General features: G+C 40.9%; 4 protein-coding genes across 4 annotated transcripts; 1 reads left to right on the forward strand and 3 right to left on the reverse strand.

Moving 5' to 3' along the window:
* Positions 1–61: 61 nt before the first annotated feature.
* Positions 62–3,096, reverse strand: LOC18992433 (probable isoprenylcysteine alpha-carbonyl methylesterase ICMEL1). Its single transcript, XM_006415832.2, has 11 exons — positions 2,536–3,096; positions 2,300–2,376; positions 2,120–2,189; positions 1,926–2,006; positions 1,760–1,834; positions 1,503–1,604; positions 1,274–1,414; positions 978–1,043; positions 732–875; positions 548–638; positions 62–460 (listed from the first exon to the last, which is right to left on the reverse strand). Exons 1-11 carry the CDS (start codon positions 2,934–2,936, stop codon positions 308–310), a joined length of 1,401 nt encoding a protein of 466 aa, XP_006415895.1. The 5' UTR covers positions 2,937–3,096; the 3' UTR covers positions 62–307.
* Positions 3,097–9,932: 6,836 nt separating this feature from the next.
* LOC18992435 (probable phospholipid-transporting ATPase 12) lies at positions 9,933–15,298 on the forward strand. The gene is made up of 12 exons (XM_006415834.2): positions 9,933–10,079; positions 10,405–10,826; positions 11,050–12,386; positions 12,473–12,583; positions 12,676–12,952; positions 13,030–13,118; positions 13,214–13,322; positions 13,419–13,628; positions 13,708–13,833; positions 13,911–14,009; positions 14,117–14,308; positions 14,407–15,298. Exons 2-12 carry the CDS (start codon positions 10,422–10,424, stop codon positions 15,037–15,039), a joined length of 3,588 nt encoding a protein of 1,195 aa, XP_006415897.1. The 5' UTR covers positions 9,933–10,079; positions 10,405–10,421; the 3' UTR covers positions 15,040–15,298.
* Positions 15,299–15,446: 148 nt separating this feature from the next.
* Positions 15,447–15,803, reverse strand: LOC18992436. The gene has a single exon (XM_006415835.2). It carries the CDS (start codon positions 15,801–15,803, stop codon positions 15,447–15,449), a length of 357 nt encoding a protein of 118 aa, XP_006415898.2.
* Positions 15,804–16,373: 570 nt separating this feature from the next.
* On the reverse strand, positions 16,374–20,028 carry LOC18992437 (proline-rich receptor-like protein kinase PERK10). The gene is made up of 8 exons (XM_006415836.2): positions 18,394–20,028; positions 17,733–18,143; positions 17,563–17,649; positions 17,376–17,446; positions 17,208–17,284; positions 16,953–17,100; positions 16,707–16,868; positions 16,374–16,611 (listed from the first exon to the last, which is right to left on the reverse strand). The coding sequence occupies exons 1-8, from the start codon at positions 19,496–19,498 to the stop codon at positions 16,417–16,419; spliced, it is 2,256 nt and encodes a 751-aa protein (XP_006415899.1). The 5' UTR covers positions 19,499–20,028; the 3' UTR covers positions 16,374–16,416.
* Between the last annotated feature and the right edge of the window lie 186 nt (positions 20,029–20,214).

The following is a 20,214-nucleotide window of genomic DNA, read 5'->3' on the forward strand; positions in this document are numbered from 1 at the left end:
TTTAGTCTACATGTTAGGCAATTTCTATACCGTTACTTACTGAGCAGAGAAGAAAGGAGATAACTAAGTAGATCAAAGGACTTGTTACTTACTGCACTTTGTTGTTCTACAAGTAGCACAATCTGAGAATTACAAAACAAACAATGTGTACTGACTGGGATACAAGCTCATCATCAACAAAGTTCAAAATCATCCGTGTCGTCGAAGTATAGTGGATCTGTTTCCTTGTTAAGTAATATGCACAGTGAACCGTCCGTATCACCGGAAGAAGGAATATACTTCCTCTGCTTTCTTGGGAGAGTGAGAGTTAGAACGGACTGACCCAGTGAGCCAACTTCAACATGAATTCAGGCACAAGACGCCTTCTGTCTACGCTTTTAGCAAGCACTTCTGGATCGTCTCCCAGAACCACTGATACTATATCTTCAAACATCTCGTCTTTTCCACCTCTCATTGGATCCTAGCATATATAACCAAAGTTTCTAGATCAAAATTCAGGTTCTGTACAAACCAGACATTTATATCCCAAGAAGACCGGCCATTGTACCTGAAGAAACAAATCCGTGTGTGTTTTCCCTTCATAGAGTATCACTTTTGCTTTGGCTCCAAGCCCCTGGAGGGTTTCGGCAAAAGATTTACTGCAAAAATAACGTACCAGAATCAATCATCATATCAACTCTCGGCAGGTGACAGACAAGTACACACAAAAGGCTACGAACGTTTAACCATACCTTGCATCTGAAGGGATGGAGTAATCAGCAGTACCATGGAATAAAATGATAGGTGGGAGACGAGAAACGATGTGTTTGAGATTCGGGTCTTGCACTACTAGTTCAGGAGAAAACTGCCTTAATGATTCCTCTCCTTCCATGATGCTGAGGGAAAACAAAACTCACTCTTTAAACTCTAAAATTTCGGGCTGCTCTGCTGGTCATGTGAGCAGCGTAAGCTATACCAAGAATTGATATTCATTATACCTCAGAAAGATGGAACGATACAGTCCCCTGCTATGGAAGTGGTCTACAAGGCTCAAAAGGTTGTACCTGCAGATCATGATCGCAGAGTATTTTAATTAGATTTATTTGGCTTTAGTTGGATAGAAACTTAGAAGCAGGAATATAACTGCTTCTGTAAGCTACTATTTTGACCTTTACGCTATGCGATTCAAGAACTGTCTACCACCATTTTACAAAAAGAAACTTGTTTTTAACAACTTGTCGACACATATCTTAATCCCAATGTATGTCGTTCTGGGACCAGAAGAGAGGCTTACCCTCCAGACAGACCAAAATAAGCATTTATCTGTGAACTACTCCAAGAAACACTGTCCCCCTCCCCTGACTCTTTGACAACCTGCTCTACAAGGGTGCAAGCCGCGATATGTGCACCAGCAGACTGACCCATCAGATAAATTCTACATGGCAAAAAGATCCGTAATCAGTGAGCCAGATATTTAAAACCTGAGAGCTTCCATGTTAAAGAATCGTTGACAGGATTAATACCGGTTTGGATCACCACCATACTCAGCGATATGATTGCAAATATATGAGATGCCACTAGAAGCATCTTTGACCATGTCACTGATAGATCCCTGAGGAAAATTCCTGTGTGAGAGGAGATATTGCTAATGAGATCGGGAAACTGTAACTGAAAACATAAACAAATATAAACTGGACATGGAAAGTGATGGAACATGAGAGGACACCAACACCTTCACTGTGCCAGAGAAAAAAAAACCTTACGCACACATAAAAATTACCTGTAATCTATGCACGCGACAATAATATCTCTTTCTGATAACTGCTGTCCTAAAAGAGAACCCCACGCCTTATAACTGTATCAACAAAAGACATGCTGTAAGACATTTTCAGTTCTTTCTCCTCTTCATTAGAATGAAAATAATGTCCATTGGGTGTCATACTCACCCAATAATCCAGGCTCCACCAGTCACAAACGCCACAACTGGTTTTGGACCATTGGAGTTCTTAGGTAGATACAAGTCAAGCCTGAAGAACAAACCGAAAGCCACTTAAATCAACAAACCAAAACATCAAGCATCTACTACTCTTTGGAGGGAACTAAGCATGAATAGAAGGAATAACCAGCAAAAGATTATGACCTGTTTCTTGGTTGATCACCGTAAACTATACTTCTGCGGACGTGAGGAGAGAAGAAATAGTAATACCCGACTGCAAAGTAAACTCCGAACCTTTAGCAATGAAACTTATAGTTACCATCTTAGATAGAGATGTAGAAGAAACACATAACAGTCAAGTGCCAGTAAAAAAGGTCTACAAACCTTGAATAAAGCCTGGCATTAGTAGAAAGGCATAAAATCCAAGTGCCAGAAATCTTGTGATCCATCTATAGCCTACCCTGAATAATAGCTTTTGATCAGTGATCTAAATCATATATCAATGATCTTTCAAACCAACAAACCAAAGATCATCTTTTTAATATATGCAAGATCCATGCCTAAGAAGCTAGATAAGCCAATCTCATTGTCTCACACAGATACGGATCTTAAATATATACCCAAGATAGCTCAGGAGCTTCAAGCCCAGACGAGTCAACAAGAAGGTCTCGGCGGCGGCGTGGCTAACCTCCTGACCGATAGTTTGGCGGCCGGAATTACCACCGTCGCTTCCATTAGTATCATCGGGAAACGCACAGAGACAGTTATCGCTGTTGGATCGTCGCCGTCTGTTCTGATACCAACCAGTGAATCCACCGTTAGGAGGCTTCGTAGTGACGGCGCCGCTGTTGTAGCTGGCGGCGCGGGAGAGGAGAGGCTTGACGGTGTGGTCGTCATCAGATCGAGAAGAAGCGAGGAGGCTCGTGGAGGGATCGTCGTAAATCAAAGGCTTGAACATCATTTCCGTGGAGGGTGAGGATTTAGGGGGAAGATATGAGATTGGGAGAATCTGCGACGGCATTTTCTCCTTGTTATCCGATTCCTCCGTTGTCTTGCCTAATTTTAGGTAAAGTAATCTCCGATAAAGGCGGAAACTTTATTTTCAGAGGAATCGGAAAAACGTCGTCTTGGAGAATCTTCTTCTATGTGGAGATCGCAATTTGAGAATGAACCAGATTGGCTCTGCCATACGCGCTTTTTTGTTGTTGTTGTTGTTGTTGTCCAATGTTAATTGGTACACATCACTACCCATGACTGAAATCAATTTTATTATTGTCAAATACATTTCGGAATTATGAAAATTTTAGAAAGTGGAAAAACAAAAGAAGTGAGTACAAAAATTTAATTTGATTACTTCAGCAAAAATTGATGAAAACTTCAGGAGCCATCATCTCTAAAGCATTTGGTTTTCATGCATTCGAACCTGAATCACTCAAACATGTTAGATAAATAGCTGATCGAATCACGTACTCCAGAGTTCAAAAATCCATTTTAGAGTTAAAAATTAATACTCTTTACATTTTAACCAAAAATAAATCCTTTTTACAATAGAACATGTTACTGATGATAGTGTTTTTAGAGCATCTCCAACCCAACTCTTAAACTCTCAAATTTTGCCAAAGTGAGGAATCGATGATGTTATTCATTTGGAGATGAATCTCTTATATACAGCGCTAGTGATCTTGTCGATCAAGTAAGATCCCTACATTTCAGAGAATATACACAACTATGCAATCCCTTATAATCTGGGAATATATACGACTAAATATATGGAGAATCTAATGAGAATATTGCTAATACTCCCCCTCAAGATGGCGCGTGAAGATCGCGAACGCCCATCTTGCAAAGTAAAAATCGAAATTGCTTCGAACCTAGCGGTTTGGTTAACAGATCCGCCATTTGATCCTCAGTCTTGATGTGCCGTGTAACAATAGTGCCATCCTGTACTCCATCGCGAACAAAGTGACAGTCAACTTCAATGTGTTTCGTACGTTCGTGAAAGACCGGATTTGCAGCAATGTGTAATGCAGACTTGTTGTCGCAAAACAAAGACATCGGAGATGAATGAACGACATCCAGACTCGCAAGAATCGCTTTAGTCCAAATGAGTTCACAGAACGTGAGAGCCATGGACCGATACTCAGCTTCACACGTCGAACGAGAGACTGTCTTCTGCTTTTTAGTCTTCCAAGAAACAAGCGAGTTACCCAACATGACCGTGTATCCAGAAAGTGAGCGTCTGGTCAGAGGGCATGCCGCATAATCAGAGTCGCAATAAGCAGATAGAGTAAGATCGTTGTCAGACTGCAGCAAGATCCCTTGACCTGGCGAACCTTTTAAATATCGAACAAGTCGCAGAGCCGCTTGCCAATGTTTTTGACGAGGATGCTCTAGAAATTGTGCAAGGATGTGCACCGCATAGCTCAGCTCAGGCCGAGTTACTGCCAAATAAACCAAACGTCCCACCAACCGTCGATATTTAGTGGGATTAGCGAAGAACAAACCATCAGCACGAGCGAGATTGTGATTCTGCTCGATAGGTGTTTCTGCAGGTTTTGCACCTAAGAGACCACATTCAGCAACAATGTCCAAAGCATATTTGCGTTGAGACAAGTAAATTCCATCTTTTCCCCTGGACACTTCAATGCCTAAGAAGTATTTAAGAACCCCCAAATCCTTCATGTGAAAACAGCGATGGAGATAGTCTTTAAACCGAGAAATAAGAACAGAGTCATTTCCCCCAATGATCAGATCGTCGACGTAGACCAACACGTATATCACAGACTCCGACTTCATGAGAGTAAATAACGAATAGTCAGCCTTGCTTTGTTTGAACCCAAACCCAGTAAGCGCAGTAAATAGCTTTGAGAACCAACAACGCGGAGCTTGCCGCAGGCCATACAACGATTTGTTGAGTTTGCATACCTGATTCGGTTTATCAGAACGAAAACCAGGGGGCAGCTGCATATACACTTCTTCGTCTAAGTCACCGTGAAGAAAGGCATTGTGCACGTCCATTTGGTATAGTTCCCAACCTTTAGCTGCAGAAACGCCAAGCAAGATACGAACCGTCGTCATCTTGACGACTGGAGCAAATGTTTCTTTATAGTCAATACCTTCCTGTTGCCGATTTCCCAAAGCCACTAAACGAGCTTTATAGCGTTCAATAGATCCATCCGAGTTGAATTTAATCTTAAACACCCATTGACATCCAATGGCGTGTTTCCCTGGAGGAAGTGTCATTACTGTCCACGTATTAGTATCTTCAAGAGCACCGTATTCGCCCTTGACAGCATCACGCCATTCTTTATGTTGAAATGCCTCTTTGTAAGATCGCGGTTCTGTAAATGTCGTAATCGCTGCCGAGAACACCTTCTGAGCAGACGAAAGACGATGACTGGAAAACGAGGCAGATAAAGGATATGTGCATGATTCCGACAACTTGGAATCCTTGGCTGAGGTGATGCTAGCAACAGTGGCGTTGTAAACGTGATACGGCTTCAGTAGTACCGATTGCGTACGCGTGCGTAAACCACGACCAAGTTGTTCTGATTCAACGACAACCGGAATAGGATCAGAAGGAGGAGTTACCGTTTCTGCAGGAGGTGGTACAGTATCGGTAACCTCAGGTGATAAAGGTGGAGGAACCAGAGCTCCCCCTGTCGATGAGACCCCAGGAAGATCAATATCGTCGAAAACTGCAGGATGAGATGCTGCAGGCGAAACAAAATCATCATCATTTCTCTCCACAGATACTGCGAAAGGAAAAACAGATTCATGAAAGACAACATCTCGAGATGCAAATGTCTGTTCTGTTTCCAAATCAAACATAAGCCAGCCTTTCTTTCCCATAGGATACCCAACAAAAAGACATCGAACACTCCTTTCAGAAAATTTATCTCTGTTGCGCGAAATCCGTCTTGCAAAACACAAAGTACCGAATGTGCGTAGATGATCATAGGAGGGAGCCCGATTAAACAACAATTCGTATGGAGATTTGTTATCCAGGAGCTTGGAGGGAGTCCTATTAATCAGATAGGTTGCGGTGAGAACACTTTCTCCCCAAAAACGAGTTGGTAAATTCGCTTGAAACAGCAAAGCACGGGCGACATTTAATATGTGACGATGCTTGCGTTCAACACGACCATTCTGCTGCGGCGTCTCAACACAGGATGTCTGATGAGTGATACCCGTATCTGCGAAGAACTGTTTGAGACATACGAACTCTGAACCATTGTCGCTTCGTATGATACGAACTTGTTTGTTGAATTGCCGTTCAACAAAGGTAAGAAACGTTTTGAGAGCATTGGGTGCTTCTTTCTTTTCAAGTAACAAGATTGTCCATACTGCTCTTGTAAAATCATCGACAATGGTCAGAAAATATCGAGCTCCACTCAAAGAAGGCTCGCGGTAAGGACCCCAGAGGTCACAGTGAATCATTTGAAAAGAATCATCAGCTTTATTAATTGAATCTGAAAACTTATTTCGAGTCTGCTTTGCTCGTACACAAATGTCACAAACTTTATCAGAACTCGCTGAACTACTGGAAAAAGAACCAACATGAGGTAAAACGGAAAGAACAGCGGAAGACGGATGACCCAGACGCCTATGCCACAGCTCTCTTGTGTTCAGGGGTCCTGCACGACCAGAATGAGCTGCAACCACGCCTTTGAAATGATAAACTCCATCTTGTTGTTTACCCGCACCAATCAAAGTCCTCGAAGTGAGGTCCTGTATCACACAAAACTGCCGTGTAAAGAGTACAAATCGAGCAATATCATTCAACAACTGAGCAACTGAGATCAGAGTAATGGACAAATGTGGAGCATAAAACACCCGATTCAGAACAAGGCGACCCCCAAAGTTCAAACGACCATACCGAGTTGCCCAAGTGAGTTCACCATTAGGTAAAGTAATAGGACAAGGATCAATAGATGTTAAATCAGTAAGCAGATTAATGTCCCCAGTCATGTGATTTGATGCACCGGAATCAATAATAACATCATAGCGGCTATTGGGACCAAAGAAAAGAAGTTTTTCTGTCTTACCCGAGAGTTTCTCTGAACCATTCTGCTTTTGATTCAACAGGTTTGCTAGAGAAGCCCACTGATCTGGTGTGAAGTTTGGAATTCCCGAAGTATCACTGCTTCCAGAACCATCACCAGCGGTAGCATTGTTTGCGCGGAACCCCGCACCACGACCACCACGTCCCTTTCCCTGATCAATTCCTCGACCACGACCATTTCCTCTTCCACCTGCAGGTTTGGACTTATCAGAGTACCAGTCTGGAAATCCGACGATATGGAAACACGATGTGGAATCATGTCCCGTCTTGCCGCAGTGTGTGCACGTTACGGTGGATTTAGCGAAACGAGCTGCCGAGGCTTGTGGATTCACCGTTGCTGCTGAGAGACCAACGACTGGAATACGTTCTTCATTGCTTCGCATCACCGAGAGGTGTCGTTCCTCCTGAATGATTTGCGAATAAACCGAATCCAAGTTCAGATCAAGTTGACGGCTGAGAAGATTAGATCGAGCCGTACCAAAACGTGAAGTATCGAGTCCCATGAGAAACTGATGCACACGCATTTTCTCTTGATTCTTCTCATATGCCACCATCGATGAGCAGTCGAAGCTCTTGCAACAGCACTGAAAGCCTTTGTTAAGATCGGCCAAGTCATCCCACAAGACCTTGATCCGTCCAAAATAAACCTCCACCGAGTCACCATTCTGCTTACACGCTGCAATATCACCATGGAGCTGATGAAGACGAGTGTCATCACTGACGGAGAACCGCCGTTGAAGACTGTTCCACATAGCCTTCGCGCTATCCACCAACGAGATCGAAGGACAAAGCTTCGACTCAATACCGCTGTAAATCCAGCCGATAATCATAGAGTTGACCATGTCCCACTTCTCTGCTTCGTCAGAGTTGTCAGACGGCCGTTTCAGAGTTCCATCAACGAACCCAATCTTCCGTTTCGTACGAAGTGAGTTCAGCATAAGCTTTGCCCACCTTTCGTAGTTCGAACCATTCAAGAGAATTGGAGTCAATACCTGACCCGTATTATCAGACAGATGCAGATAGTATGGTGACACCAACGCTCTTGTCTCCGCGCCCTCAGATGCAGAAGTTACGCTAGGAGTTGAAGTCACCGAATCCGATGCCATTTTTCACGAGAAAGAAAAAATGAAGAAAGAAATTTTAGAGGTGAAAAAGGTTTGGCTCTGCTACCATGCCAAAGTGAGGAATCGATGATGTTATTCATTTGGAGATGAATCTCTTATATACAGCGCTAGTGATCTTGTCGATCAAGTAAGATCCCTACATTTCAGAGAATATACACAACTATGCAATTCCTTATAATCTGGGAATATATACGACTAAATATATGGAGAATCTAATGAAAATATTGCTAATAAATTTAAGGTTTTTTGTGTTCCAACCCAACCTTTAAATCCTCAAATTTTGAATTTTTATTAGTAAAATCTCAAATTTGAGGATCCATTCAAACCTTTAACACTGTTTATTTTATTTTTTAATCCCTACAATTATATATTTTATCAATAAACTTACTTTTTGTTTTTACTTTTCATATTAGTCCATATAATTAGAAATCTTATAAATATAAATATATCTTTATCAAGTTAATTATCATTTTTAGAAATCACATAAATATTTGAAATTTAAAACTAAAATTACCAATATAAAAAAAAATTACATAACATATTTTTAATTAAACATGATAAAAATACATCAAAACACATAAAGTAAATTAAGACAAGAAACTAAAGCTATATAAACACATAAATATTACACAAAATAAATCATACTACAATACTAATAATCTGGTATATTTGATCATGAACCTTCCAATTTTATTTTCTATAATTTGTTTCATGTGTTTTATATTTATTTATGAAGTTCTATCATTGTAAATTAATAATTATGAACATTGAGGATTATAATGTAAGATATCAATTTTTTTAGAAATAGATTTGAGGGTTTATGATTTATCTTTGGAATAATCCATCCTCAAACCTTTATTTTAAGGATTTGTCATCTTCAAAATAATGGTCTGAATGGAGTCATGGAGATGCACTTATATACAAGAAGAGAATTAGAGATTGTAGAGAAAAAAGAGAGATCTCGATAATACATTATTTTCATAATCAAAATTTTAATAAATCGTTTTCTTCTACTTCCATTTTTATAATTGAACCATTTTTCTAGTAATGGAAAGATGTAATTTCTTTTTAATATTTTTTAAAAAGACAAATGAGAGAACTTATCCATCCGACTGACGTTTTTGACATGCATTTTTGTGTTTAACCTTCTCGGTTTTTCTTGTCCTAAAATTGTTTTGTCCGAGAAGGTTAAATCACTAATTGGCTTTTTCTTCTCAAATAAATATCTCGTTTTCACTTTTGTTTTACTAAAAAAAAAAATCATCTTTACAGTAACATTATGTTATATGTCACTTTTGCAGCAGATCATCTTAGCTCGTTCTTGTCTTTCTCTCAAGAAAAAACAATCTTTTATTCTTCCATATTTTCGTGTGTGATTCAAACCCTCGATTTTGTTTTAAAACGCTCTTAGCATGATCTTTTCACACTCAGCCGACTCCAATTTATTTGGAAAAAATATTAGATTTGTTGTCGGGAAATTTCAGCATTTAATTTGCTAAATCGTCTTATGTTATTAGATGGTTTTTTTCTAGGAAAAGTTTGGCATTTACTCAGCCGTCTCTTTCTTCCTCGTCTTCGTCTGGAGAAAATCGAATCTTACACAAAAAAATGAAATCTTCTTCGTTCGAAATGTCAACTACCAATCAGAATTTCAAAAGTCTATTAATGTTGAAACTCTGATTTCCACAATACATTTTGTGTTCATGCATTAAAAACCCCAAGACTATTGGTTCATGCATTAAAACCCCTGTTTCCTAATTTAAAAAAAAGATTACAGTTTTAAAATCTTCCAGATTGTCCTAAGATTTCCTGTCATAATCTTCACAAAATTATTACTGTAATCCACTCGATTCATTTTCCACCGTATTTTCCGAGAAATTTTTCAGTTTCTCGGGAAATCAGAGGTGAACGGACTCAAAAACGAATATCCAGTCACCGTCTTCTCTGCTTTCCTCGAAGCCTCTGCCAAAAATCGGTATTGTCTCTTCTCTCTTTTCCATTTCCACTCTCTCTTTTCCATTTCCAACAAACTTCCATTCGATTATCAACAATTTGATTTTCTGGGTATCTTTGTTTTCAAAAGTTCTCATCGATTTCCCCATATCAATCAGCATTTTATTGAAAAACAAACAAAAATTGAACTTTTCTTCAGTGTAATGCCTTCTCAGACGCAACAAAAATGTGGCCTTTCTTGTTGGGTTTTGCGTGGGTATAAAAAAAAGAAAGAACAAACTTTTTAAAGTTTCAGGATTTTAGATGTTCTGAAAGTCTGCTTCTTGTGTGTGTGGATCTATTCTTAGGTGTAAACTGAGAGGTAATGGCAGGAGGTGAGAGGAGACGCAGAAGGAAGGTGCAATTAAGCAAGATTTTCACACTTACATCTGCTAAAGCTTGTTTCAAGCCAGACCATTCACGTATTGGACGAACTGGTTTCTCTCGTGTGGTTTACTGCAACCAACCTGATTCCCCTGAAGCTGTTGATTCAAGAAATTACTGCGACAACTACGTGAGGACCACCAAGTACACTCTCACCACTTTTCTCCCTAAATCACTGTTTGAGCAGTTCAGGAGAGTCGCCAATTTCTACTTCCTTGTCGTCGGCATCTTGTCTTTCACTCCTCTCGCGCCTTATACCGCTGTGAGCGCCATTGTTCCTCTGACTTTCGTCATTCTTGCTACTATGGTTAAAGAAGGCGTTGAAGATTGGCGCAGGAAACAGCAGGTACTTTGATTGGTTAGAGAATCTTACTAGGATGCTCTGCGTTGAAACATGTTTTGTTGTTATCTTGTTCTGAATATCTAGTTTTAGGTTGGATTAAGCTACATTGCTCATGGAATTGAGATATCCTTAAGCAGCTGCCTTACTTTTGCATTAGGTTGGATCACTCTCTTTCATTTGCAGATAGAAAAAACTTCTCATTATGTGGAAATTGTCATGCTTTTAGGATATTGAGGTGAATAACAGAAAAGTTAGAGTGCACCGAGGCAATGGGAATTTCGATCTTAAGGAATGGAAGACACTTAGAGTTGGGGATATATTGAAGGTAGAGAAAAACGACTTCTTCCCGGCAGACCTTGTCCTGCTTTCTTCTAGCTACGAGGATGCTGTTTGCTATGTAGAGACAATGAACCTTGACGGGGAAACAAACCTTAAACTTAAACAAGGACTAGAAGTAACTTTGTCATTGCGTGAAGAGCTCGACTTCAGGGATTTCGAAGCTTTTATCAAATGCGAGGATCCTAATGCTAACTTGTATTCGTTTGTCGGTACAATGGAGCTTAAGAGATCTAAGTACCCTCTCTCACCACAACAGCTTCTTCTAAGGGGCTCAAAACTCAGGAACACAGACTATATCTATGGGGTTGTTATCTTCACGGGTCCTGATACAAAGGTTGTCCAGAATTCAACAGCACCTCCGTCAAAGAGAAGCATGATCGAGAGGAAGATGGATAAGGTTATATACCTAATGTTCCTTATGGTAGTTTCATTGGCGTTTTTTGGTTCGGTTTTGTTTGGAATTTCAACGAGACAAGATTTCCAGAATGGCATCATGAAAAGATGGTATTTGAAACCGGATGATTCGACGATCTTCTTCGACCCAAAAAGGGCGCATATGGCTGCAATCTATCACTTTCTATCGGCTCTAATGCTAAACAGTTACTTCATCCCTATATCCTTGTATGTGTCAATAGAGATTGTTAAAGTTCTTCAGAGCATCTTCATCAATCAGGATATCCATATGTATTACGAGGAAGCTGACAAACCAGCACACGCGCGTACTTCTAATCTGAATGAAGAACTTGGGCAAGTGGGTACAATTCTTTCAGACAAGACGGGGACATTGACGTGTAACTCCATGGAGTTCATCAAGTGTTCTATTGCTGGGACAGCTTATGGCCGTGTTGTTACAGAGGTGGAGATGGCTATGGGTAGGAGAAAAGGTTCTCCTTTGGTGAATCAGAGCAATGGAAGTATTACCGAGTATGCTGTTTCTGTAGTGAAAGGATTCAATTTTAGAGACGAAAGGATAATGAATGGAAACTGGGTCAAGGAAATGCACGCTGATGTCATTCAGAAATTCTTTCGTTTATTGGCAGTATGTCATACAGTCATACCTGAGGTGCATGAAGAGACAGGAAAGATCTCCTACGAGGCTGAATCACCGGACGAGGCAGCATTTGTTATTGCAGCAAGGGAGCTTGGTTTTGAATTTTTTATTCGAACTCAAACAACGATATCTGTTAGAGAGCTGGACACGGAGACTGGCGGAAGAGTTGAAAGGTTTCTCTCCACATTCTCTTTTTAGTTGTATGCCGTCAAAAGCTTCTTTCTGTTGCTTACTACTAGTAAATGGTTTCGCTTTGCAGACTGTATAAAGTCCTGAACGTTCTTGAATTCAATAGCTCAAGGAAAAGGATGTCAGTGATAGTACGGGATGGAGATGGCAAACTCCTTTTACTTTGCAAAGGTGCAGACAGGTATGCGAATCCAACCTAACCGAATCCTGACTTTAGAGACTCAGATTTTAAATCTCTTGTCGAACTCAATTTCAACTTCTTTTACTGTGCAGTGTCATGTTTGATAGACTTTCTGGAAACGGTAGAAAGTATGAAGAGGAAACTCGGGACCATGTGAACGAGTATGCTGATGCTGGACTGAGGACTTTGATACTTGCCTATCGTGAACTCGACGAGAAAGAGTACGAGGTGTTCACTGAGAGAATCAGTGAGGCTAAGAATTCGGTTAGTGCTGATCGAGATGCTTTGATAGATGAAGTCACAGAGATGATTGAGAAAGATTTGGTTCTTCTTGGAGCTACTGCTGTTGAGGATAAACTCCAAAATGGGGTACGCTGCTATTATACACGGCCAATTTACAGATTTGGTTATTCGTTTTTTCATTCTCTCTTATTGTTTTCTTCCAGGTCGCTGATTGCATTGATAAGCTTGCTCAAGCAGGAATAAAGATTTGGGTATTGACTGGAGACAAGATGGAGACTGCTATCAATATTGGGTATTGGGTACAACCTGACTATATTTACTCTCGACCCTTCTGCATACATTCTTAATCACTCTCTGAACCCTTCTGTGTGTGTACATCTTTGACAGCTTCGCTTGTAGTTTGCTCAGACGAGACATGAAGCAGATCATAATCAACTTGGAGACCCCTGAAATCCAGCAGTTGGAAAAATCCGGAGAAAAAAATGTCATTGCAAAGGTAGTAACTTCTTTTGGTACACTGGTTTGATGGAGAGTGAATAATGTTACTACTGATCACGTAACTGAATGAATCCATGTGGATATTTTCCTGCAGGCATTAAAGGAGAATGTCCTGCGACAGATAACTAATGGAAAGGCTCAGCTCCAAATGTCTGGTGGAAAATATGATGCATTTGCTCTAATAATTGATGGGAAATCACTTGCTTATGCATTGGAAGATGATATGAAAGACATCTTCCTTGAGCTGGCCATTGGTTGTGCCTCAGTGATTTGCTGTCGTTCATCACCAAAACAGAAAGCACTGGTCAGTTATTGCTTTATCCTGCACTAAATTTTCAGATACTTAGTCGCTGCCTGGCCTTCTCAAGAATCATCTTGCACAGGTGACTAGACTAGTCAAAACTGGAAGCGGTCAGACAACACTGGCTATTGGTGATGGCGCAAATGATGTTGGAATGCTACAGGAAGCAGATATAGGAGTTGGGATTAGTGGTGTGGAAGGAATGCAGGTTCTACAAAAATTACAAACAACCATTTCCAGCTTTCGTTGGTAATAAATTTCATTGACTATCTAATAATTTTCCAGGCTGTAATGTCCAGCGACATTTCCATCGCTCAGTTCAGATACCTGGAGCGCTTGTTACTCGTCCATGGACACTGGTGTTACAGGCGAATCTCAAAAATGGTATACAGTGTATAATCCGCGACATTTGATTAACACTGGCCCTTTTTTCTCAGTATCCTTTGAGCTGATAACTAGTTTTCTCAATATATGTTTGTTCTTATATGCAGATTTGCTACTTCTTCTACAAGAACATCACATTTGGTTTCACTCTCTTCTTATATGAGGCATACACATCATTCTCAGCGACACCTGCTTACAATGACTGGTATCTATCTCTCTACAGCGTCCTCTTCTCGTCTCTTCCTGTAATTTGTTTGGGCATCTTCGACCAGGATATGTCTGCACGGTATTGTCTCAAGGTATATGATTGATCATTCAAATCAAAACAGCTGCTTATTCTTTTCATCGATCTAGTGAGTTTCTTAACCTAAAGTCTTGCTTTGTTTTGCTATCACAGTTCCCCCTATTGTACCAAGAAGGTGTACAAAATCTTCTCTTTAGTTGGCGCCGGATACTCAGCTGGATGTTCTATGGCCTCTGCAGCGCAATAATCATTTTCTTCCTCTGCAAAACCTCTCTTGAATCTCAAGCTTTCAACCACCAAGGGAAAACCGCAGGGAGAGATATTCTAGGAGGAACAATGTACACATGTGTGGTGTGGGTTGTGAGTTTGCAGATGGTATTGACGATCAGTTACTTCACAGTGATCCAACATCTCGTCGTTTGGGGATCCGTGGTTGTATGGTACCTTTTCCTGATGGTGTACGGATCCCTTCCACCAAGTGTATCTACAAATGCCTATATGGTCTTTCTTGAAGCTCTTGCGCCTGCACCTTCTTACTGGATCACCACTCTCTTTGTGGTGCTATCCACAATGATGCCTTACTTCATCTTCTCTGCTATTCAGATGCAGTTTTTTCCAATGTCCCATGGGACCATCAAGCTGCTTAAATACGAGGATCAGTGCAATGACCCTGGGGAGTTAGAAATGGTGAGACAGACATCAGTAAGGCCTGCATTGGTTGGTTTCACAGCTCGAATAGACGCCATAAAAAGATCGGTCATGAGATCTCATCAGCGAGAACCTTGACAAGTGATAGGTTTTGCTCAGTTTGTTTGGGTTTTAGTGACTTATCAGACTGGAGCAAAAAGTGGTAGATTGTTACAAGACTCTATAGAGAACAGGGTCTACTTAACTGGTTTGTGTTAGCACAAAGGTGTAAATTCTGATTATTGCGGCCGTGACCGATAGAAAATAAGAACTTGTATCGAGTCATCTGATTATACTAGAAAACAGTGGAAGATTGTACATGAGTTACGATAAGAGCAAAGAAAGATCTAATATTACAGCCTTTTCTTAGTTACATTTCTCTTCTTATTGTCTTCGGAGAAAGAGACTTGATACTCCTCACGCTTCTTATTTGGATTCTTGAAATTATCACACAACATGAATGCTTTGAGCAAAGAAGATGAGTACCACCAATCTCTGTTTTATCGCTATTTGAGATCAATCATGTCAGAAGAATCTTGGTGGCGCCAGAAGCTTCCAAACACGAACTCTTTGTCCATCGACAATTCCTGCAACATCCCCTCAATATCTTCAATGCAATTTAATCTTGATGATCCTTCATCAAAGGCAAACCCGTTTCCATAACAGTGCTCCTCTTTGACATCGTCCTCCATTGTTGGTTGCAAGGTTTTTCCACATCTTCTCTTCAAAAACTTCTTCATCTTCTGGGCAAGCTTACGAGGGACCTCGAAGAAGGCGAAGACACTGACTTGTAACACAAGGCATTGGCAGCAGCATGACAGGACAACACAGTCTGCTGCAAATGCACCACAATCTTCTTCCATTTGCTCTCATCAAATGCACAAAAAAACTGCAAAGGTTATGGATGTAATGTGATATAGAATGATGTGTATTATAATATCACATGGGTTTGGAGACATATTTACCGGCATTTTTAGGAATCTTGGACGTCAAAAGAACTGTAGCTGTTTAAATCCTTGTTCCCTCTGATACTATTCCCAAACATGAAGGTGGTTCGTAATAGGTTATATTCGTCTTTTCTTCATCTTTTATATTTGGCAAATCTAAGTCAATTGACCATGTGACACACGCTAATGAGAAGTTTGGTGATGACATAAAGAAGCTTGTTGATTTATTATTAGCATAACATTGAGAGGACATGTAGTTACATCACAAAAGCAAAATAGATGCAGAGGTGACTTCATCTACTAAAAATGAAACTTCTTTTACGCCCGACATAATATTGTATTCGGTGTCCTATTCTCATCTTTCTGTGTTCTTCCCATCGATTAGGACAAGACAAACCAGAGGACATGGACACGGCATCCAAAATTTGAAGGTCGAAACATTTACGAGTCATCAAGAAAGGTTCTGCTGTGAGATCTCTTTCCCGGAAAAAAAAAAAATAACTCTTTTATGAGTTTTGTTTCTGAATATTTACACGTTTTCGTCCCTGCTGTTGTGAATATTATGAGTGAAAAAATCTGTACTGTAATTTTGGCTGCCAAAAGCCATTCTTCTAAACAATCTGATTTCTGCAGACTGCTCAGCTGAGTTGATGATCTCGCTTTCGCCTAATCTCATCCCGTTTGTGAGGTCTTCCTCAGCTAGACTGTCGAAAGCTCTCACAATCTGTCATAGTTTTCAATTACGACCTTTGTTAACGTTAAACTTGATCTGGAAAGAAGAAATAAAAGTCAAGTTCTTGAAGAAAATGTCTGTAAAACCTGACTCATTCGAGGTCTCTTTGCAGCTGAATGGCGAATACAAGCTGCCGCTGCTTCAATCATTCTAAACATTTCAGCGCCAACATAGTTTCCTCCAAGCTTGGGATCTGCTAATGCTTTAAACTCTTCGGTTTCTATGGCATGACTAAGCAAAGGACGTGCCTGAAAACATTCAACGCCAAACACTGAGTTTTGAAGAAAGAGTTCCATTCTCAAAAGTTCAAATGCTTATATTCATGCTTATACCCATTCAACAAGGCTCTCGTCTCCCAGAGGTTGTGATGTATCCACGGGCTTACGTCCAGTGACTAACTCAAGTAGAACAACCCCGAAGGAGAACACATCTGATTTTTCGGTTAATTTGCCGCTTGATGCATATTCAGGAGCCATGTAGCTGAAACAATGTACCAATAACTTATTATTAGATGTAGGAATTGCAACATATACAGAAAGAAGTTCTACTCCTGAGCAATGTTGTATGGGACCTTGACCAGCACGTACCCGAATGTTCCCATAACCCGAGTTGTAATATGTGTGTTACAATCGAGAGCTAGCTTTGCAAGGCCAAAGTCAGAAACCTACAGAATCCGAGATTATTTACTATTAAAGACTCATGATCTTAATTATCAGCAGCCTTGCAAATTCAGAAGAGCAGATGAATGTGTATACCAGAGCGTGAAAGTTATTCTCTAAAAGAATGTTGGATGATTTGATGTCCCTGTGTATGATACGAGGATGACCTGTCAAGATTTACCATCAAGATCATTCAAATAATTCCCTTACGAACCATGACAATAACATCAGAGCATATTTGATTCTGGAATTTTTTTCCAGATATTTTGGAAGAGTCGCTTACAATCTTCATGGAGATAAGCTAGTCCACGAGCCGCACCAGCAGCGATTTTGACACGCGTTGGCCAGTCCAGACCCGGAGTTCCCGCAGCTAAATACCACAGGAAGCATATAAATATATAATAAGTAGCAATAGTTTTTCTTTATGAATATGTGTCTTAAAATCTCGCTTACCATGAAGGTGGAAGTAAAGGTTATTGTTAGGGACATAATCATAAATGAGCAATCTCCGGCTCTCGGAAATGCAGTATCCAACAAGAGAAAGCAAATGGCGGTGATGTACTCTGCTTATGGTCTCAACCTCGGCTTTGAACTCTCGATCACCTTGTCCTCCACCTATTTTTAACTGTTTCACAGCGACCACTCTTCCATCTGGTAAAACCCCTTTATATACACGACCAAACCCGCCTTCGCCCAACAGATTTTCATCCGAGAATCCATTTGTTGCTTTGTCAAGTTCTTCGTATGAGAACAGTTCCTTCGACTGACCAAAGCCACCAGGTTCTGATTGTGAAAAAAATGTTCGGTTGCTAGAACGGTTTCCCACTAGAGGCGCGGACGAGTGTGTCTTCAAAAGCCCTGAATCTGGACAACAGAGATATGGAGATGAAAATGCAGAAATACTGATAAACAAGTATGCATAGCAATATCCATGATTGTGAACTCTAACACAACGTATCTTAATCTCTGAATAACCGTAAACTCATAGTTAAAAAGGTAAAATTCAACCATCAATACATACAAGGAGAGTTCTTTCTGCCATATGTTTGCTTAACCAAATGTAAGAAGCATTCCTAATGAAACTGAAGAGACTACGGTTAGGTGTAAAATGTACCTGATCTTGGGGAGGAATCCAAAGGAGACGGCATAACATAGCCACCTCGAATGGCAGAAAGCTTCTTTTTTCGTCTATTCAGGCACCAAACAAGAGCTCCAATAAGAGTAAGCAGCACAAGGACCACTCCTATACTTACTCCCACGACAGCCGCTGTACCAATACCCGAATGGCTGGAAATATCTCTCACAGTAGGTTGAGGGTTGTTTTGAGATGGATTATCTAAGCCAGGTAGAGATTTTTTAGGAGGAGAAGGCGGTGATGGAACTAAGGGTGGTGAGGGCGATGAAGAAGAATTAGAAGGTAAGGGAGCTGGATTTGGCTTGGGAGGAGGAGATTTCTCATTAAGTTCTGTATCCCGTGGAGGAGGAGGAGGTGAGTGAGCAGGACGTTTAGAATCCGGAGGAGGAGGTTTCTCAGGACGTTTAGAATCCGGAGGAGGAGGTGTTTCAGGACTTTTTGAAACTTGTGGAGGAGGAGGAAGACTTTCTGAATCTCGTGGAGGAGGAGGTGAACGAGCAGGACGTACTGGGTCTCGCGGAGGAGGAGGTGAACGAGCAGGACGTAGTGTATCTCGTGGAGGAGGAGGTGAACGAGAAGGAGGAAGTTCTGAGGCTGGTGGGGAAGGGGAAGGACGTGGAGGAGGAAATGATGGCGGATGTGGAGGTGAAGAATGTAATGGTGGGTCTAATGTAGGTGGTGGAGGTGGATATTTTGGTGGGTCTAATGCAGGTGGTGGAGGAGAGCTTTCCGGTGGCTGAACTGATGGTCTTGAAGGTGGTGAAACGGCGGGGGGATCAAGTTTTGGAGGAGGAGGGGGAGAGCTCACAGGTGGTGGTGGGTCGGGTAATGTAGGAGTAGGAATAGGAGGAGGAGCTCCGATCGGTGGAGGTGGTGTGGGAGAAGGTTGTGGTGGTGGTGATGATAAAGGAGTCGCCGGAGGAGGGGGAGAAGAAGAAGATTGAGGTGGAGGGTTTGGGATCTCCGGTGAATTACCATCAATGGGTTCTCTCGTTGGAGAAGTGGCATTATCACCGGGAGGCGAAGGTTCAATTGGTGGAGACGGTGACACCTCCACCGTAGGAGGCTGTGCCGGTGTTGCCATCTAAATCAAAAGACCAAAGTCTAACATTTTTCACCGAAAATCCCCAGAGAGTTGATGATGACAGTAACCTCAAAAAGCACCAAACTTTACCAACACTGTTGCTATTCTTTAGACTGAAACCTACTCGAGCAGAGAACCTAGAGACCCAGATCGTGGAACGAGCAAAACCCAGATCACCGAATATGCTTTCCAATTCTGAATTCCGGATAACCGAGATTACCTGATTTGATGGCAGAGGCAAAACAAGTTGAGATCTGTAAAAGAGATTTCCTTTCAACACCACAATTCACGAAAGAGAAAATTGCTCTGCTAGTCAAAACCCAACTATGGAGTTAGCCATTAAAGCTTAGCTAATGGCCAAGTAAGTAAACTTGTCTCTCTCTATCTACTTCTCGTTTATCTTGTAAACGAGTTTTTTTTCACCTCACTGAGATTGCAAACAAAATTTGGTTACTTAAAGCTTTCAAATATCAAAGCAGTTTCTGTGGAAGAAAAAGAAAGAACGAAGAATTATGAATCGAGCGAGTATATTGTGGGCATCAAACAAAGCGATATGAAAGGGAAAATAAGTAAAATCATAAGGAAGTTAACGACAAATCAATTTAATATTTATTTTGTGCCTCACAAAGATTCAAAGAATGCTTTATTGCAACGTCAAGTCAACGGTCAACATCAATCTTATTTTTAATTTCTTACTTATTTTGCACCCAAAATGA

This window comes from Eutrema salsugineum, unplaced genomic scaffold (genome assembly GCF_000478725.1).
Source record: "Eutrema salsugineum unplaced genomic scaffold, Eutsalg1_0 scaffold_5, whole genome shotgun sequence".
NCBI lineage: Eukaryota > Viridiplantae > Streptophyta > Magnoliopsida > Brassicales > Brassicaceae > Eutrema > Eutrema salsugineum.